The sequence below is a fragment of the Cervus canadensis genome, chromosome 28 (genome assembly GCF_019320065.1).
Source record: "Cervus canadensis isolate Bull #8, Minnesota chromosome 28, ASM1932006v1, whole genome shotgun sequence".
In the NCBI taxonomy this organism is placed as follows: domain Eukaryota; kingdom Metazoa; phylum Chordata; class Mammalia; order Artiodactyla; family Cervidae; genus Cervus; species Cervus canadensis.
Genome location: NC_057413.1, coordinates 21,666,753 through 21,686,228, shown reverse-complemented (window position 1 = coordinate 21,686,228; position 19,476 = coordinate 21,666,753). Strand labels below are relative to the sequence as shown.

Below are 19,476 nucleotides of genomic sequence, written 5' to 3'. Positions count from 1 at the left end.
AAAGAATGAAACTAGAACACTTTCTAACACCATACACAAAAATAAATTCAAAATGGATTAAAGATCTAAATGTAAGACCAGAAACTATAAAACTCCTGGAGGAAAGCATAGGCAAAACACTCTCTGACATAAATCACAGCAGGATCCTCTATGACCCACCTCCCAGAGTAATGGAAATAAAAGCAAAAATAAACAAATGGGACCTAATTAAAATGAAAAGCTTTTGCACAACGAAGGAAACTATAAGCAAGGTGAAAAGACAGCCTTCAGAATGGGAGAAAGTAATAGAAAATGAAGCAACTGACAAAGAATTAATCTCAAAAATATACAAGCGGCTCTTGCAGCTCAATTCCAGAAAAATAAATGACCCAATCAAAAAATGGGCCAAAGAACTAAATAGACATTTCTCCAAAGAAGACATACAGATGGCAAACAAACACATGAAAAGATGCTCAACATCACTCATTATCAGAGAAATGCAAATCAAAACCACAATGACGTACCATCTCACGCCAGTCAGAATGGCTGCTATCCAAAAGTCTGCAAACAATAAATACTGGAGAGGGTGTGGAGAAAAGGGAACCCTCGTATGCTGTTGGTGGGAATGCAAACTAGTACAGCCCCTATGGAGAACAGTGTGGAGATTCCTTAAAAATCTCAAAATAGAACTCCCATATGACCCAGCAATCCCATTGCTGGGCATACACACCAAGGGAACCAGAATTGAAAGGGACATTGCAGCACTGTTTATAATAGCCAGGACATGGAAGCAACCTAGATGTCCATGGTCAGATGAATGGATAAGAAAGCTGTGGTACATATACACAATGGAATATTACTCAGCCATTAAAAAGAATGCATTTGAATAAGTTCTAATGAAGTGGATGAAACTGGAGCCTATTATACAGAGTGAAGTAAGTCAGAAAGAAAAACACCAATACAGTATACTAATGCATATATATGGAGTTTAGAAAGATAGATGGTAACGATGACCCTATATGCAAGACAGCAAAAGAGACACAGATGTAAAAAACAGTCTATTGGACTCTGTGGGAGAAGGTGAGGGTGGGATGATTTGAGAGAATAGCATTGAAACATGTATATTATCATGTGTGAAACAGATCACCAGCCCAGGTTTGATGCATGAGACAGGGTGCTCAGGGCTGGTGCACTAGGATAACCCTGAGGGATGGAATGGGGAGGGAGGCGGGAGGGGGGGTTCAGGGTGGGAACACATGTACACCCATGGCTGATTCATGTCAATGTATGGAAGAAACCACTACAGTATTGTAAAGTAGTTAGTCTCCAATTAAAATAAATAAATTAATTAAAAAGAAAAAGATTAACACCAGTCTAGCCAGGCAATCACCTTGAAGGGCATTACTTGCAATTTTGAGATTTATTTTCCCAATGGCCCCAGTCTAGGAAGGAGAATCATATTATTCTCTTTGTTTCTGTAAAGGTCCTGTTTGCTCTGGGGTAAGGGGTGCATCCCCTGATACCTTATTATGCCCTTAAGAGTTCCCATGTTGTGCTAAAGGGAAAATTTTGGACAAACACATTGTCTCGTTTGTAACAGTGATAATCACAATTATTTTCAGATTGCTTTCCACAGTTAGATTATATACATTAGTGCAGGTGGGATAGGAGGGCAATTAGGTTAATGTTTTCAGGTCACATGATATCCAGAGAGCCTCTCATCAGTTTATACACAATTAGGGCATAGAAAGAAAGAGAACAGCAGGGAAGGTGAGCAACACAGGAAGGTCACTACTGAAAGAAGTTGATGAAGTGCTAAACCGGTTTTAGTATAAAGGAATGAATATTACAAGAATTAGAAAAATGTTTGCTAGTAACAATGAGGGTGAGAAGAAAGTGCTAAGCCATCCACTTTCCCCATAATATTTGACTTAAGGGAAATATTTTATTCTATGGTTTATAAAAGATATATTTGATAGGGTCTTTATTTCCCTTTTATCTGTTAAGAAGGAAATCAAACCATAAAGCTTTGAAATTTAATTTTCCTGAATTCTGTAGTTTTCCATCCCTAATCTCTTATCCCTTTTTAATTTTTTTTCCTTTTTACTTTGAGAAGAATGCTGAAAGAAAGGTAATACAACAAATACCACAAAACACCCAATTTCTTTTAATTAATGTAACATGAAATTCAGGCAGCTTTATAAGGCAGAAAAATTATGTCTGCATCAAAAAAGGTACCCACAGTATTTGAATTCAAATATCTTGTGATGTATTAACTCTAATTCTAAGGAAATTAAGAAAATCCTTTAGCATTTTCTCATCATATCTTAAAAGGATAATAGTTATTTTCATTGTCAATAATATTAAGTGGTACGTTACTATATTTATGCCTGCCTAAATCAATCTTAGCCAAATTCAATGTTCCTAGCTCTCCAGCTTGTAACTCAACTAATTAGACATCTCTTATAGCTTTTTAAAGATTCAAGATTACAATATTAGAGCAAATAAACATTCCTCAAAAGACTGCAGGTGAATCTGTTTTGGTTGAATTTGTCTTTTGCCATCTTCTATCAGAGATGTGAGAGAAGCATAAGTAGAAAAATGGATAATGCACAAGAGAAAATAAGCAACTGAAAATCAAACTAGTAGTGCACATTTCGTAACTCTATTTTTTACAAAAGAACCACAAGAAGACGACCTTGTCATTGGATTCTATGTAATATTCACATATCTTTGCCTATTAAAAATTAGTCAATTTTCTTTCAGAATTTCCCATTCCAAATTGTGGAAAACCTAGATGTATTATGTAATTATAGGTTGTGACTCATAATTTAATGTCTTATCTATTGTTCTAAAGCATATGCAGTTTTGTGGGCACAATCTTTAAACTCTGTTGTTCATGTCTCATAGACACTCAAAATACACACTTTGTATTCCAAATGCCACAATCAGAGTTCCTCTCTGCTTTCCTGCTCCAAACACCCTCCCTTTCTTGCTCCCTCTTAAGAGTTTCCTTTGTCTTTTTTTTTTTTTTTTCATCTTCTAAAACAACTTGTATTCTCATTTATGTTTGGAAGTATTTTATCACCAAATTTCCCAATCTACTTCATTTTTCAATTAATCCAGACTATTAGCTGTTTTATTGTTGTTGTTTGTTGTTTCCATAAAGGCCACTTGGATAAGTGGCTTTACACCTCAGCATTTCATTTCTTCTTTACCTTCTGGGTTTCCTTGTGTGGACATTGCTCTGTGGAGCACTTCTGTGGTTTCAGCACTTCTGCGATGATTGTGTGTTGATACCTGTGCAGTGAACTTCAGCTAAACTCATTATTATGAATATTGATAAGTTGGTGTGTGCTCTTGCATGCATGTGTCTTTGTTTATATTTACATTTACATGTTATTTGTGTCTGGAAATAAGCTGACAGCATAAATAAACAAGTATGAATGTTTTATTTTGTCTATAAACATATCAATTGAAGTTTACTTTTTTAAATCCAATATTAGTACTTTAAAGTTACTGCTGAATTATTTTTATCTCATGATAAATTCTCACCTTTATGCAAGATTGTTAAGACTGCAGATATTTCTTCTATGTAACCACGAAATCAGAAATAACCTGAAAATGAGGAAAAGGGGAGTAGAGGTTTTTTTCCCCCTAAGAAAAGAGACTTTTTAAAATGAAAATTTTCTTAGCTATGAAAAGTCTTTAATCTTCACTTATCCAAATGCTAACATACATAAAAAATAACTAATTCAGATGAGAAGCTATTGATAGTATCTACAACAGGACAAATGTCTGAATGAAACATAAAAACAAAACTATAAAAATACTATTGTTATAATGGCAGTATCTGGATATGTATTTTCTCCCTCGATCAGTTTGCAAGGGTTTGACAATGAGGGGGCAGACCCTCAGTTTATATGATCCTTCAGGTATTGAAAGAAAAAGAAAGATGAAGGAAAAAAATGCAAGTTCTGGTTACTTTGTTCTACTAGGTTTTTCTAACTGGCCTCATCTTGAGTTAGTTCTCTTTGTGGTTATCTTGATGTTCTACATGATGACACTGATAGGTAACCTGTTCATCATTTTCTTGTCATATCTGGATTCCCATCTCCACACTCCTATGTACTTCTTCCTCTCAAACCTCTCTTTTCTAGATCTTTGCTACACCACGAGTTCCATCCCCCAGTTGCTGATCAACCTCTGGGGGCCAGAGAAAACCATCTCTTATGCTGGTTGCATGATTCAACTTTATTTTGTCCTTGCACTGGGAACTGCTGAATGTGTGCTGTTGGTGGTGATGTCCTATGACCGTTATGTAGCTGTGTGTAGACCCTTGCATTACAATGTCCTCATGCACCCTCATTTCTGCCATCTGTTGGCTGTGGCTTCTTGGGTAAGTGGCTTTACCACCTCAGCACTTCATTCCTCATTTACCTTCTGGGTACCCCTGTGTGGACATCGCCAAGTGGACCATTTCTTTTGTGAAGTTCCAGCATTGCTTCGACTGTCATGTGTTGATACTCGTACTAATGAGCTGACCCTTATGGTCATGAGCTCCATTTTTGTGATCATACCACTTATTCTCATTCTCAGCTCCTATGGTGCCATTGCTCAGACTGCGCTGAGGATGCAGTCAACAACTGGACTTCAGAAAGTCTTTGGGACATGTGGAGCCCATCTTATGGTTGTATCCCTCTTTTTCATTCCAATCATGTGCATATATCTACAGCCACCATCAGGAAATTCTCAAGATCAAGGCAAGTTCATTGCCCTCTTTTATACTGTTGTCACACCTAGCCTCAACCCTCTAATCTACACTCTCAGAAACAAAGATGTAAAAGGGGCAGTTAAAAGATTAATGGGCTGGGGTAGGGAGATGTGAGAGATCACCTGTCCAGCAACTTTTTTCAGAGAGTCTTATCTCTCTCGGAGGTTTCCTCTGCTCCCTTGAGACGTGACGGTATTTTTGGTCTACAACCCACCAAGCATAGAAGAAAAGTTCTGCCCCCAAATTTGTTGTTCTTTTTATTTGTTCATTCTGAAATATTTTCTAAAGATAACCTTTTTGATTTGTACAACTTTAATCTTTAATCATTCTATGTTTAGTGTTTCCAGAAATTAGGGGCCTGGTTTTAAAATTAATACACTAATTTATGGAGCAAACTTTAGTATCTACAGAAAGAGAGAGTCAATATAGCAAAGATTAGGCTAATAGAGTTTTTGATCATTGACAGTCATTACATTTACATAAATGGTAAAGATTCTTTGGCTGAAATACACTTTATTCAAGATACTAAATTATTTGAGCATTTTGTCTTATGGATCTATATATACACTTGTTGCATTGAAAGATATAAAGAATTACCTGTTCAGATGATTCATTCATTCATCCATTCCTTTACTCATACTCATTGACTCTCTCCAGAGTATTTGTCTTCCCCTCTCTTCACCCTCTTTATCTTTCACTAAACATGATTATGACTATAGGGTACAGAGTCATGTCTTTAAATCCACCTCTCAACCAAGGCTTATTGGGTAATAGAATTTTTCCTAAATAACTGGGGCCACATAATGGATCATTTCACATATCACACAAACTTTGCCAAGTGTGAAAACATTTACTTTTCCTGCCTCCATGGAAAACTTACCATTTGGCATTCCACATGTAGCATTCCAGTCTTTCAACATATAAATGGTTCTCCTTTTTAAGGCTTATTGAAGTATAATTTACATATAATAAAATTCATCCATTTAAAATGTACAGTTAAATGAGTTTTGACAATGTATAATTGTATAAATATCACCACTATCAAGATATAGTACATTTCCATCACTCTCCAAGGAATGCTGTCCTTTTGCTGTCAGTTCTTTTACCCGTGCCTGAAGCAACCATTGATTTTGTCATAATAGTTTTGCCTCTTTCATTTCTTCTTTAGAATTTAATAAAAATGTAATCATACAGTGTATAATCTTTGAGTTTGGCTTCTTTCACTTAGCATGATCGTTTTGAAATTTAGACATGCATCAATGGCTCCCCCCTTTTACTTGCTGATTAGAATTCCATTGTATGAATATGGCACAATGTATCCATTTATCTGATAATGAGTTTTTGAAAGTATTTACTTTTTTGGTTATTATGAATAAAGCTCTTTTAAAGATTGGTATACAAGTGTTTGCGTGGGTAAGTTTTTCCCTAAATTTAGGTAAACACCTAACAGTGGGATTGATGAATCATAAAGTAAGTATATGTTTACCTTTATTAGAAATTGTCAAAATGTTTTCAAAGTAGCTATACCATTTTCATTCCAAAAAACAGTGTATGAGAGTTACTATTACCCCACATTTTCTATAACACCTGGTATTGTGAATCTTTATACTTTTTGCCTTTCCAGTGGGTTTATAGTTATATCTCATTGTGATTTTAATTTGCATTTACTTAAGGGCTATGATGTTGACCATCTTTTCATGTACCTCCTATATCTTATTTTGTGATGTTTATGTTAAATATTCTATCCATTTTTATTGGGTCATTTATCTTTTTATTACTGAGTTCTAAGTATTACTTATGCACTCTTAACTTAAGTCCTATGTCAGATAAATGTTTTGTAAGATATCCTTCCAGTCTGTGGTGTGCTTTTTATTTTCTAATACTGTCTTCCAAAGAGCAAGTTTTTTTTTTTTTTTTTTTTTTAGTTGGAGGCTAATTACTTTACAACATTTCAGTGGGTTTTGTCATACATTGACATGAATCAGCCATGGATTTACATGTATTCCCCATCCTGATCCCCCCTCCCACTTCCCTCTCCACCCGATTCCTCTGGGTCTTCCCAGTGCACCAGGCCTGAGCACTTGTCTCATGCATCCCACCTGGGCTGGTGATCTGTTTCACTATAGATAATATACATGCTATTCTTTCGAAACATCCCACCCTCACCTTCGCCCACAGAGTTCAATAGACTGTTCTGTACTTCTGTGTCTCTTTTTCTGTTTTGCATATAGGGTTATCATTACCATCTTTCTAAATTCCATATATATGTGTTAGTATGCTGTAATGTTCTTTATCTTTCTGGCTTACTTCACTCTGTATAGTGGGCTCCAGTTTCATCCATCTCATTAGAACTGATTCAAATGAATTCTTTTTAACAGCTGAGTAATATTCCATGGTGTATATGTACCACAGCTTCCTTATCCATTCGTCTGCTGATGGGCATCTAGGTTGTTTCCATGTCCTGGCTATAATAAACAGTGCTGCAATGAACATTGGGGATCATGTGTCTCTTTCAGATCTGTTTTCCTCAGTGTGTATGCCCAGAAGTGGGATTGCTGGGTCATATGGCAGTTCTATTTCCAGTTTTTTAAGAAATTTCCACACTGTTCTCCATGGTGGCTGTACTAGTTTGCATTCCCACCAACAGTGTAAGAGGGTTCCCTTTTCTCCACACCCTCTCCAGCATTTATTGCTTGTAGACTTTTGGATAGCAGCCATCCTGACTGGCGTGTAATGGTACCTCATTGTGGTTTTGATTTGCATTTCTCTGATAATGAGTGATGTTGAGCATCTTTTCATGTGTTTGTTAGCCATCTGTATGTCTTCTTTGGAGAAATGTCTGTTTAGTTCTTTGGCCCATTTTTTGATTGGGTCATTTATTTTTCTGGAATTGAGCTTCAGGAGTTGCTTGTATATTTTTGAGATTAATCCTTTGTCTGTTGCTTCACTTGCTATTATTTTCTCCCAATCTGAGGGCTGTCTTTTCACCTTGCTTATAGTTTCCTTTGTTGTGCAAAAGCTCCAAAGAGCAAGTTTTAAACTTTAATGAAATACATGTTTCTACAAAAAAGCATGCCAGCATTTTGATTGTGATTGCATTGAATTTATGGACCAATTTGGGAAGAACTGATATCTTGGCAACATTGAGTCTTCTGCTTCAGGAACACAGTATATATCTCCATTTATTTACATCTTTTAAATTTCTCTCAGAAGCATTTGAAGTTTTTATTATATTGATATTGTGTATATTTGGTAAAAATTCATCCATAACTATTTAATGTTTTGAATGCAATTGTAAATGGCATAGAAATACAATTGAGTGTTCATATATTGATCTTGTATCCTGTGACTGTGCTAACTGCATATTTTATTTCTGGAAGACTTTTAATAATTTTTAGAAAATAAATGCAAACTGTTTATTTTTCAAAAGGGATTGTGGACAATCTATTTACCATTCATTTAAGACCAGCACTTTGGTCTAAAGGCTGCCAAAAGTTCACTTAAGACTATCTAGGAAGTTACTTTTTTTGGTTACTTTTTTATGGCTGTCTTTAAATTATCCCCAATGGAAGACAGATTTTTTTTTTTTTTTTTTTACAATTAATAACATTATTTGGAAGACAGATTTTTAAACCACATTGCCAACTGAAAATAACCTAAAATCTTGCTCAGTGACATATTTCAGTAATCAAGGAATGCAATAAATTGACTTCAGACTGTACTACAAAGCTACAGTCATCAAGACAGTATGGTACTGGCACAAAGACAGAAATATAGATCAATGGAATAAAACAGAAATTCCAGAGATAAATTGATGCTTTTGAACTGTGGTGTTGGAGAGGACTCTTGAGAGTCCCTTGGACTGCAAGGAGATCCAACCAGTCCATCCTAAAGGAAACTTAGAGGAAAGCATAGGCAGATACTCTCTGTCATAAATCACAGCAAGATCCTCTATGACCCACCTCCCAGAGTAATGGAGATAAAAACAAATATAAAGAAGTGGGACCTAATTAAAGCTAAAGGTTTTTGCACAATGAAGGAAAGTATAAGCAAAGTGAAAAGACTGGCTTCAGAATGGGAGAAAATAATAGCAAATGAAACAACTGACAAAGAATTAATCTCAAAAATATACAAGCAGCTCTTGCAGCTCAATACCAGAAAAATGAACAACTCAATCAAAAAGTGGGCAGAAGAATTAAACAGACATTTCTCCAAAGAAGACATACAGATGGCTAACAAACACATGAAAAGATGCTCAACATCACTCATTATTAGAGAAATGCAAATCGAAACCACAAGGAGGTATCATCTCATGTCAGTCAGAATGACTGTCATCAAAATGTCTACAAACAATAAATTCTGGAGAGGATGTGGAGAAAAGAGAACCCTCTTACTCTGTTGGTGGGAATGCAAACTTGTACAACCACTATGGAGAACAGTGTGGAGATTCCTTGAAAAACTGGAAATAGAACTGCCATATGACTCAGCAATCCCACTTCTGGCATACACACTGAGGAAACCAGAATTGAAAGAGAGACATGTACCCCAATGTTCATTGCAGCACTGTTTATAATAGCCAGGACATGGAAGCAACCTAATGTCCACTGGCAGAAGAACAGATAAGGAGGTTGTGGTACATATACACATGGATTATTACTCAGCTATAAAAAGGAACACATTTCAGTCAGTTCTAATGAGGTGGATGGAACTGGAGCCTATTAAACAGAGTGAACTAAGTCAGAGAGAGAAACACAAATACTGTATATTAATGCATACATACCCACTTCAGTATCCCTGCCTGGAAAACTCCATGGACAGAGGAACTTGGTAGGCTACAGTCTACGGGGTCACAAAGAATCAGACATGATTGAGCAACTAACATGGAATTTAGAATGATGGTAAAATAGATGCAGAGCAGTAAAATAGACACAGATGTAAAGAACAGACTTTTGGACCCTGTGGGAGGAGACGAGGGTGGGATGATTTGAGTGAATAGTATTGAAACATGTATATTATCATATGTAAAATAGATGACCAGTGCAAGTTTGATGCATGAGGCACCCAAAGTTGGTGCTCTGGGACAACCCAGAGGGATGGGTTGGGGAGGGAGACAGGAAGTGGGGTTCAGGATGGGGGGAAACATGTGTACCCATGGCTGATTCATGTTGGTGTATAGCAAAAACCATCACAATATTGTAAAGTAGTTATCCTCCAATTGAAATAAGTAAATTAATTTTAAAAATTGAGTTTCTGTTGTGGCAATTTAAACATGATCCAGCCTCAGTATTGATAGTGTTGGGAAGTTACATTTGAATGCTGTCTGAATCTGAGAGTCAGTACCTTCAGTTTACTTTTCTGTCTACATTATCTTTTTGACTTAGTTTCAATGTTTCAGTGATTTCATTTCTGAAAAGTCTTGTTTTTAGTGCAGGGAGTAAAGCTTTCACCAAGTCTGAAAATGTAAAGAGAATTTCATTTTAACTTACAGCTTGCAGAACATGCTACCAGTTAGTGTTCATTACTATAAGCACTGGAGGCTGACTCTGGCAAATTTTCTTCAAAGATTGTTGGAAGAATGATGGATGCCAGGATACCCCAGGCTCTTAGAGTCCAATTACTAGGGTAGTGCCAGGGAGTCCAGAGCAAGAGTGAATGAACAGCCTCAAGTTCACCAGAACAGCTCAGGGCCTGTCGTCTTCCTTCTTTGTCCTTCTGTTCAAGAGTCAGAACACTGGAGAAAGTCAGCATGATCAAGCCTCAGTCCTGTGTCCAGCTCTAAACTAGGGACCACGGCTCTCTGACACACACTCACCAAGATTGCACAGGAGGGAGGCAGTTCACAGATGAGAAGGAAGGTGCAGCTGGAGGGGTACTGAACAGGAGGAAAGACCCTCCCAAGTCATGGTCTCATTGCTGCATGAGGATGGAGCTGTGCTTTACTTATTTTTGCGAGACACACAGTAGGCCTTCAATAAATGTTTGTTCATTTGAATGTTGTTTAATCACTAAGTCGTGTCTGACTCTTTGTGACCCCATGGACTGTAGCCCACCAGGCTCCTCTATCCATGGAATTTCCCAGGCAAGAATGCTTTAATAAATTTTTAAGAATTTTATAAGTACATGTTCATGTCATTCACAAATAAAGACTGTTATTTCTACCTGTCCAACTGCTGTTCCTTTTATATCGATATCTTACTTTGTTGCACTGGCTGTGATTTCTAGATTAATTTTGACTGTAAGAACTGGGAGCCAGAATCCTTGCCTTATTCTCAATTTTGAGGAGAAGTAGTCAGTCTTTTATCAATAGATATGTTTAGCTTTTGTTTCTTTGTATCATCTAGTAGGATTATAAAGTTTCATTCTCTTCTTGGTTTGATGTGATTGTCATGAAAGGGTGTGAAATTTTGTCCAGCATTTATTCTGCATTTCTTCATTTTATTCTTTATTCAATTAACATGGTGAATTTCACTGGTTAATTTTCATGAGTTAAACTAACTTTGCCTCTTGGCAGTGGACTCTTGATCATACTCTTGATCTTTTTAGAGACAATCTGGATTTCAGTTACTAATTTTTTCTGTCCAATTACTAGGGTAGTTACTAGGTAAGAATTTTTGGGTCTGTAATCATGAGTGATAGTAAACAGTATTTTTCTTTTCTTACAATGTTTTTGTCTAGTTTCTGTACCAACTTAGTGCTGGTTTCATTACATGACTTGGGAAATACTCCCTTCTTCTCTATTTTCTGAAAGAGTTTGTTTAGCATTGGTATTCCTCTTAAATGTTCAATAGGACACTAGTGTAAACATTTATTATTTCCTTTCTTTTGCTTACTTTTAGTTTAATTTCATCTTCCTTTTTCAACTTTTGAAGGTGAATATGTAGGTCATTGATATTAGATCATTTCCCTTTATTTTAAACATAAAACATTTAAAGCTATAAATTTTCCTCTAAGCACTGATTTAGCTGCATCTAACACATTTTGAATTTTTTTTAAAAAAATTTACTTTTAATTGGAGTATAATTACTTTACAATATTGTGATAGTTTCTGCCATACATCAACATGAATCAGCCATAGGTATACATGTCCCCTCCTTCTTGAACCTTCCTTCCATCTCCCTCACCATCCCTCCCCTGTAGGTTGTCACAGAGCTCTAGTGGAGTGGAGGTGATGGAATTCCAGCTGAGTTATTTCAAATCCTCAAAGATGATGCTGTGAAAGTGCTGCACTCAATATGCCAGCAAATTTGAAAAACTCATCAGTGGACACAGGACTGGAAACAGTTTTCATTCCAATCTCAAAGAAAGGCAATGCCAAAGAGTGTTCAAACTATCACACAGTTGCACTCATCTCACATGCTAGCAAAGTAATGCTCAAAATTCTCCAAGCTAGGCTTTAAAAGTAGGTGAACTGAGAACTTCCAGATGTTCAAGCTGGATTTAGAAAAGGCAGAGGAACCAGAGATCAAATTGCCAACATCCGTTGCATCATCGAAAAAGCAAGAGAGTTCCAGAAAAACATCTACTTCTGCTTCATTGACTATGCTAAAGCCTTTGACTGTGTGGATCACAGCAAGCTGTGGAAAATTCTTAAGGATATGGGAATACCAGACCACCTTTCCTGCCTCCTGAGAAATCTGTATGCAGGTCAAGAAGCAACAGTTAGAACCGGACATGGAACAATGGACTGGTTCCAAATCGGGAAAGGAGTACATCAAGGCTGTATATTGTCACCCAGCTTATTTAACTTATATGCAGAGTACATTATGAGAAATGCTGGACTGGATGAAGCAGAAGCTGGAATCAAGATTGCCGGGAGAAATATCAATAACCTCAGATATGCAGATGACACCACTCTTATGGCAGAAAGTGAAGAGGAACTAAAGAGCTTCTTGATGAAAGTGAAAGAGGAGAGTGAAAAAGCTGACTTAAAACTCAGCATCCAAAAAGCTAAGATCATGGCATCTGGTCCCAGCACTTCATGGCAAATAGATGGGGGAAACAAGGGAAACAATGGCAGACTTTATTTTCTTGGGCTCCAAAATCATTGCAGATTGTGACTGCAGCCATGAAAATTAAAAAACGCTTGCTCCTTGGAAGACAAGCTATGACCAACCTAGACAGCATATTAAAAAACCAGGATGTATTACTGTGTTAGAATACAGTATTTATCTTTCTCTTTCTGACTCACTTCATGAAGAATTGATTTACAGGGCAACAGTGGAGAAACAGACATAGAGAATAGACTTATGGGGGGAGAGGGTGAGATGTATGGAAAGAATAACATGGAAACTTACATTACTGTATGTAAAATAGATAGCCAACGGGAATTTGTTGTATGGCTCAGGAGTCTCAAGCAGGGGCTCTGTATCAACCTAGAGGGGTGCGGTGGGGAGGGTAATGGGAGGGAATTTCCAAAGGAAGGGGATATATGTATACCTGTGGCTGATTCATGCTGAGGTTTGACAGAAAACAGCAAAACTCTGTAAAGCAATTATACTTCAATAAAAAAAATAAATAAGTTAAAAGAAAAAAAAAAAACCCACAAAAAACCAAGATGTTACTTTGCCAGCAAAGGTCTGTCTAGTCAAAGCTATGGTTTCTCCAATAGTCATGTGTGGATGTGAGAGTTGGACCATAAAGAAAGCTGAGTGCAGAAGAACTGATACTTTTGAACTGTAGTGTTGGAGAAGACTCTTGAGAGTCCCTTGGACTGCAAGGAGATCCAACTAGTCAATCCTAAAGGAAATCAGTCCTGAATATTCATTGGAGGGACTAATGCTGAAGTTGAAACTCCTATACTTTGGACACCTGATGCGAAGAACTGACTCATTGGAAAGGACCCTGATGCTGGGAAGACTGAAGGTGGGAGGAGAAGGCGACGACAGAGGATGAGATGGTTCGATGGCATCACTGACTCAATGGACACGAGTTTGAATAAGCTCCGGGAGTTGGTGACGGAAAGGGAAGCCTGGCGTGCTGCAGTCCGCGGTGTTGCAAAGAGTCGGACATGACTGAGTGACCGAACTGATACTGATTAAATGAGGATGAACAACTTCTTCTGGCATTGTAGTAACCCTGTTCAATCCCAACCTCAGTGGTGTCATCATATTATACATCACTGGTGTGTTCTCACACTTGGAGTGTGTAATTTTTCTGACAGCTAATGAAGATTAAAAACATGGGAATAGAAGTAAATCATATCCAGTAATAATTATCAGTGCACATAACTCAACTCCAAGAGAAGTTCTCTCCATGATACTTAAATAGTTTATTCTAATTCACTTTCTTCTCATGTAACTCAACTTGCCAGAAGCGTACAGAAATGAATTAATGTCATTTGTCCGTTTTCATCCCTCATATATGACTGTGCCTTATGGTCCATGATAATTTGATGCTTAAAATGTTTTGCATGGATTTCATATAATTGGGAGTGAGTATGGACTCTGAAAATTACCAAAAGGCAGAATCCATATTTCTTCTATCAAGTACTTTGAAAGTCACATCCTTTCAGTGTGTTTCATCTCTTAAGTTTGTTGGGGGAAAAGAAAGAAGCTGAGAGCTGCTGTTTTTAGAAATACTCTGCTCTAATTATTTTATACCATCTGTATATTCCCAACAAGTTTATAATATTGCACATAAGAATTTCATGATTGCTAGCACCCAATAGATTGGCAGAAGCTAAGTATTCTACAAGTCTAGCAACCACAGCATGAGGAATATTGGAACTTGCTATGAAAATGCTATAGTCCTGGTTGTCAAATATTTCCCAGGTTTAAATAATTCAATTTTACTGCCAGTGTTGGATTGCTCTTTAAATTTTCCTCCTCAAAATAAAATTTAAAGCATGAATATATAACAATTTAATGATATTAATATGTAAATATTTATTATTATTTAATATATATTGAGGTGAACTGGAATGATACATGCCAAATTCATGATAATGGTTGTCTCTGGGTTGGGTTTTGGGTCAAAGAGTGGTAATTAAAAGGGATATGGATAATATTTATGATATTTTGTGTGCTAAAATATGCTTGATTTAAATATATAAAAATCATAATTGATAATTCTGAGTTGTGGGAAGATAGATTTTCTATGTGTAATATTTTAAATATCCAAAATAAAGAATAACCAGAAAATAAAGTAGAATCATGTGTTAAAATATCAGTTCAAATTAAACTTCTCTCTGATGATAATAATAGCTAATATGTATTGAATAATTATGTACTAAGTACTACGGAAAATTTTTTAAATCTTTCTCTTATTGAGTCCTTACAACAGTCAAGATCACTGAAGCATAAAGACTGTTTTCTGGTACCTGTCTTAAATAGAAAGAAAAATACCGAATTGCTCTCTTAAAATTATACTTTTAAAAATGTAGTATTTTTATATGACTTCCAAACCAAAATTTTTTCTACAGATGGAATAAATTATCTGGAAACAATATAACAAATTAAAAATGTTTATTAATCCATAAGCTCTTGATAAACTTTTTTTTATAGTAACAAGTCAATTATTGGATGTAGGCTAGCAATCACAGCTAATTTCATTTGTTTATATATTATGACAAAACTCTTGACAAGACACCAAGGGAAATTATTGATAAAAATATTTTGGAAATATTAAATAGTTTTGTTCAGTTTTCAGAGTTTTGGTCATTACTTTTTGAGTTATAATTTTCAAAGATTACTTTCAATACTTCTGAGGGCTGAACTTGGCCTTGAATTTTAGAGATGTCAGGCAGAGACAATTAAATTAATAAGACAAAGATGTACAGTTTCATCTTTATGTATTCCATTTTTAAATGTCTCATGCTTCCTTCCTCCCTCAGTTAGAATAATTATGACAAGTTGTCCTTGAAATGTGGCCCTTAGCATGATGAGGAATTGTGAAAGAAATTTCAGGACAATTCATTCCCTTATCTATAAACACAGCTTAATTCATGTTTATCAGTGATGATGGGTCTAGAGTAATTTTTTTTTTTTTAGTGTAACTGTGTATCATGTTGAAGAATTCCTCAGAAACTGTTCTAACTAGGACAATTCCTTGAAGGGCATTAATTGCTGCTTGGGGATTTACCCTCCCAATGGCCCCAGTTAAGGAAAGCATGTCACATTATTCTTTTGTTTCCATAAGGGCACCACTTGCTCTATGAAAAGGAGTCCATCCCCTGACACAATGAATGCTCTAATGGGTCCTTCCTTCCTGCTAAAACCATATCTTTTTGGTAGACTCAAGACTCTTGTGTAGTAATGATAATCATAGTAATTTTCAGAGTCTGCTTTCATATATTGATGTAGTAGTTTAGAACATATAATGTAGGTAGCCATTTATGTTGGTAATTTCAAAGATGTGAAAACCAGAGATCAGATTGTTCCACATGATAAAGAGGCATAGATTAGCCAGACAAATACAGGGAATGTTGACAGTCACAGGAAGGACAGAAGAGAAAGGAGTTGCTTGAATACTACTTAAGCACTAAGTAAGAGTATTGAAGGACTAATGTTAGGAAAAAATAACCTGACCAGTTATATGGGGATGGGAAAAAGAGACTCATGTCCCTATTTCTTCCATGTCTTATTTTTTAAAAAAGAGATATTTCATTCCATAGCTTATACCTTTGATGAGGTTTTTATTTCCCTCTCCTCTGGTAAGAAGAAATTAAACCATAAATTTAACCATCCTACAGTTTCCCTATTTACATATGATATTATTTTTTTTTGTGTCTCTTATCTCATTCCTTTCTAACTTCTGTAAGAATGTTGAAGGATGGGTCTTGCAACAGATAAATGTATCTGACAGCTGCTATTTTGTTTGAAGTAATGTACTAAGTTATTCATGCAACTGTATGAAGAAGGAGAAAATTACATCAACTTTAGAAGTAGCAATGACAGCATTTGGGTTCATATTTCTCATGATGCAGTATCTCCCATTCTATGAAAATACAGAAAAATTTTGGAACTTTCCCATTATCCCACAAGTGGTAGTGATCTCTAAATGAAATACTCTTTATGATTTTTTTCACCATTGCTATCTTTTGATTCTGTCATGGTAAACTTCAGGATCCACTGGGCAGCAGCCATACTGTCTTTGGTAAGGTCTGAACTTTAGCCTTGAGGAGGAAGGCTCCTTTCCAAGTTTTAGAGCTCTATTTATATCTTTATAGTTACTCTCCTTCCATAACTTAATAGTTCTTTATATTATATATTGGTTTAATTAAAAAGTTCTTTTAAAACATATACTGTCTGATTATCCTATATGATTTCTGAGATGTATAAAGTAGTTTAGATTAGTGTAACAGGTAGCTAATGATTAAGTTTTAGGGCCCAAATCAGTCTTACAGTGTTGGAGCCAACCTGTTTGTGACTTTCCTGCTGACAGTTAACCATTTATCTACTGTTAACGTCTTTTTCAAGATTGCTTTTATAAAATGTGAGCAACTAAGAGACCCCCAAAGAGGTAACCACAGATGGCTCTGCTGTGATTTCTCTTTCTCCTTTTCTTTTTTCACTTCTTTCCTCTTCCTTCCTTCCTTTCTTTTTCCTATAGCTTGTTAGAAAGTGTGAGAAAACGAATTGGCTGTGGGAGTGAAACAGAGTGATGTGGTATTGTTGAATGAGACAAAAAATTCACAGAGAGATGGAGGGGTGTTTAAATGATGAGTTACTATGGCTTGTCATAATGACCGATAACAAAAGGTAGTATTAATCTTTTTTATGGAAGGTGAAAATTCACTTTAAGAGTTATAACTATTTATGAAGTGTACTTTTTTTAAACAAAAAAGAAATATAACATTCTTTAGGAACAATATAATAAATGATAAACAGCCATGTAATGATTTCAGTAAATATTCAGAGTTCTTCTCTACATTGGAGAATAAAAATATACGTAGACTTTATAAATTGTGAGCAGAATTTATATATTGTCTCAGTTATTGTCCCAGAGGAAAGAAGTAATGTCGAAATTTCCTTGAGGCCCTGTGTTCAGGTTTCTCAACCTTGTGATACACATGTGTACACTTTCAACTTTCGGCACCAGTAGTCATTTTTCTCTCTATCTTCCTCCAACCTCACACCCTTGCTTCTTTGCTCTCTTGGTGAATTTATATCTTCCTTTTCCCCAAAATTTCTCTTTTCAAGTAAGTTATATCCACATGTCTTTTAAGACACACTCTGACACTGTTCTCCCTATCTGTTTCACAGATCTATTCATGTCAACTAAGATTTTTAGCTTTCTTCATATTGTGAGTATCCATCCATAGTTGATGTGCCTGTGTGTTTCCTTTTTTTTTTTTTTATTTCTATTGTGTTTTAGTTTTTGATTTAGAAATAAGCTGTGAGTATAAGAAAGCAAATCAGAAGATAAAGTTCTTTCTATAATAATATTTCACTTAAGCTCAGTGTTCTTCATTCTGTGTAAGTATTTTGAAATTATAACTAAATGTGATATTGTTCATCATATCCTCATATCTATTATATATTTAAGATTATTTGGATTGTAATCTTTATGCTTTCTATAATCACATAAGTGGAAATGGCATGAAAATGCTGAAAAGAAAAAACTAAAGCTATTTGTTGAAAAAGATTATTGTTCCACAAGAATCTTCTTTTGTAGCTAAGTAAGGAATTTTTCAAGTTACTATTTACTGAGATGTCACCCTGGGGTGAGAGAGAATTCAACTGTTAAGAAGTTATTTTTCTGCAACAGGGAAAATATCTGGATGAAATATAAAAGTAAAAATACTTTGTATTTACTTTATAAATTTTTCATTTGATAAAATATCAAACAAAGAAATTCTGCAAAAGTGGTACAAATAACTACCATTAACCTTTTAACCAGATTGAGCAGTAGTTTACATTCTGCCTGGAATATTTGTCCCATCTATTATCTATCGATCATCTATGTGTCTCTGTATTTATCTAGCTATTTATCATTTATATATATGTATCAATCTGTCATCCATCTATCATCATCTATCATCTGTGTATATGATCTCTTTTTCTCGACCATTTGAGACTAATTTGAAAACATTCTGTCTTTTTAATGCTAAATACTTAAGTGCTTTCCCCTAAGAATAGAGACATTATTTTACATACCCACCATATAGTTAGCAAAAAAAGAAAATTTAATATGGATACAATATTATTATCAAACCCATAGTCCATATTCATATTTCTCCAATTGTCTCAATAATGTGGTTAGTAGTTTCTTTCCCAGTTCAGAATCACACATTTAGGTATCATGTCTCTTTGACCTCCTTTTATCTGGACTATTTCATTAGCCTTTTCTTGTCTTCATTTAATTAGATATTTGAAGAATGCAGGCCAACTGTTTTGTCCAACTTGTCCTAGTGTGAGTTTGTCTCATATTTCTTCATTATTAAAGTCAGGCTGTGCATTTCTGGCAGGAATATGACTGAAGTGATACTATGTCCTGTTCAGAGCATCATAACAGTAGTCACATGATATTGGTTTGTCTCAACATTGGTGATGTTAACATTGATTGCTTGACTGTGGTGATGTCTACCAGGCTTTCCTGTTGTGAAGTCTACTTTTCACTTTGTAATTAAGAAGTAATTTGTGGGGAGATATTTTTAACTATGTAAATATCCTATTTCTCACTATATTTTCATTCACTAGTTTTTAGTACCCATTTGAGTTTTCCTAACTTCACTATTCCTTCTGTATTTTTTAGTTAGGATACTGATGTCAGGAGTAGCTTTT

The 19,476-nt window shown here is 35.5% G+C and overlaps 1 protein-coding gene across 1 annotated transcript; it reads left to right on the top strand.

The window, feature by feature from the left end:
• Positions 1-3,587: 3,587 nt before the first annotated feature.
• Positions 3,588-5,144, top strand: LOC122429408 (olfactory receptor 2J3-like). The gene has a single exon (XM_043449704.1). The coding sequence runs from the start codon at positions 3,839-3,841 to the stop codon at positions 4,865-4,867; it is 1,029 nt and encodes a 342-aa protein (XP_043305639.1). The 5' UTR covers positions 3,588-3,838; the 3' UTR covers positions 4,868-5,144.
• The last annotated feature ends 14,332 nt before the right edge of the window (positions 5,145-19,476 follow it).

Excerpts from the sequence above, each read along its gene's own strand:
- LOC122429408 (XM_043449704.1), top strand. The coding sequence starts at position 3,839 with ATGTATTTTCTCCCTCGATCAGTTTGCAAGGGTTTGACAATGAGGGGG.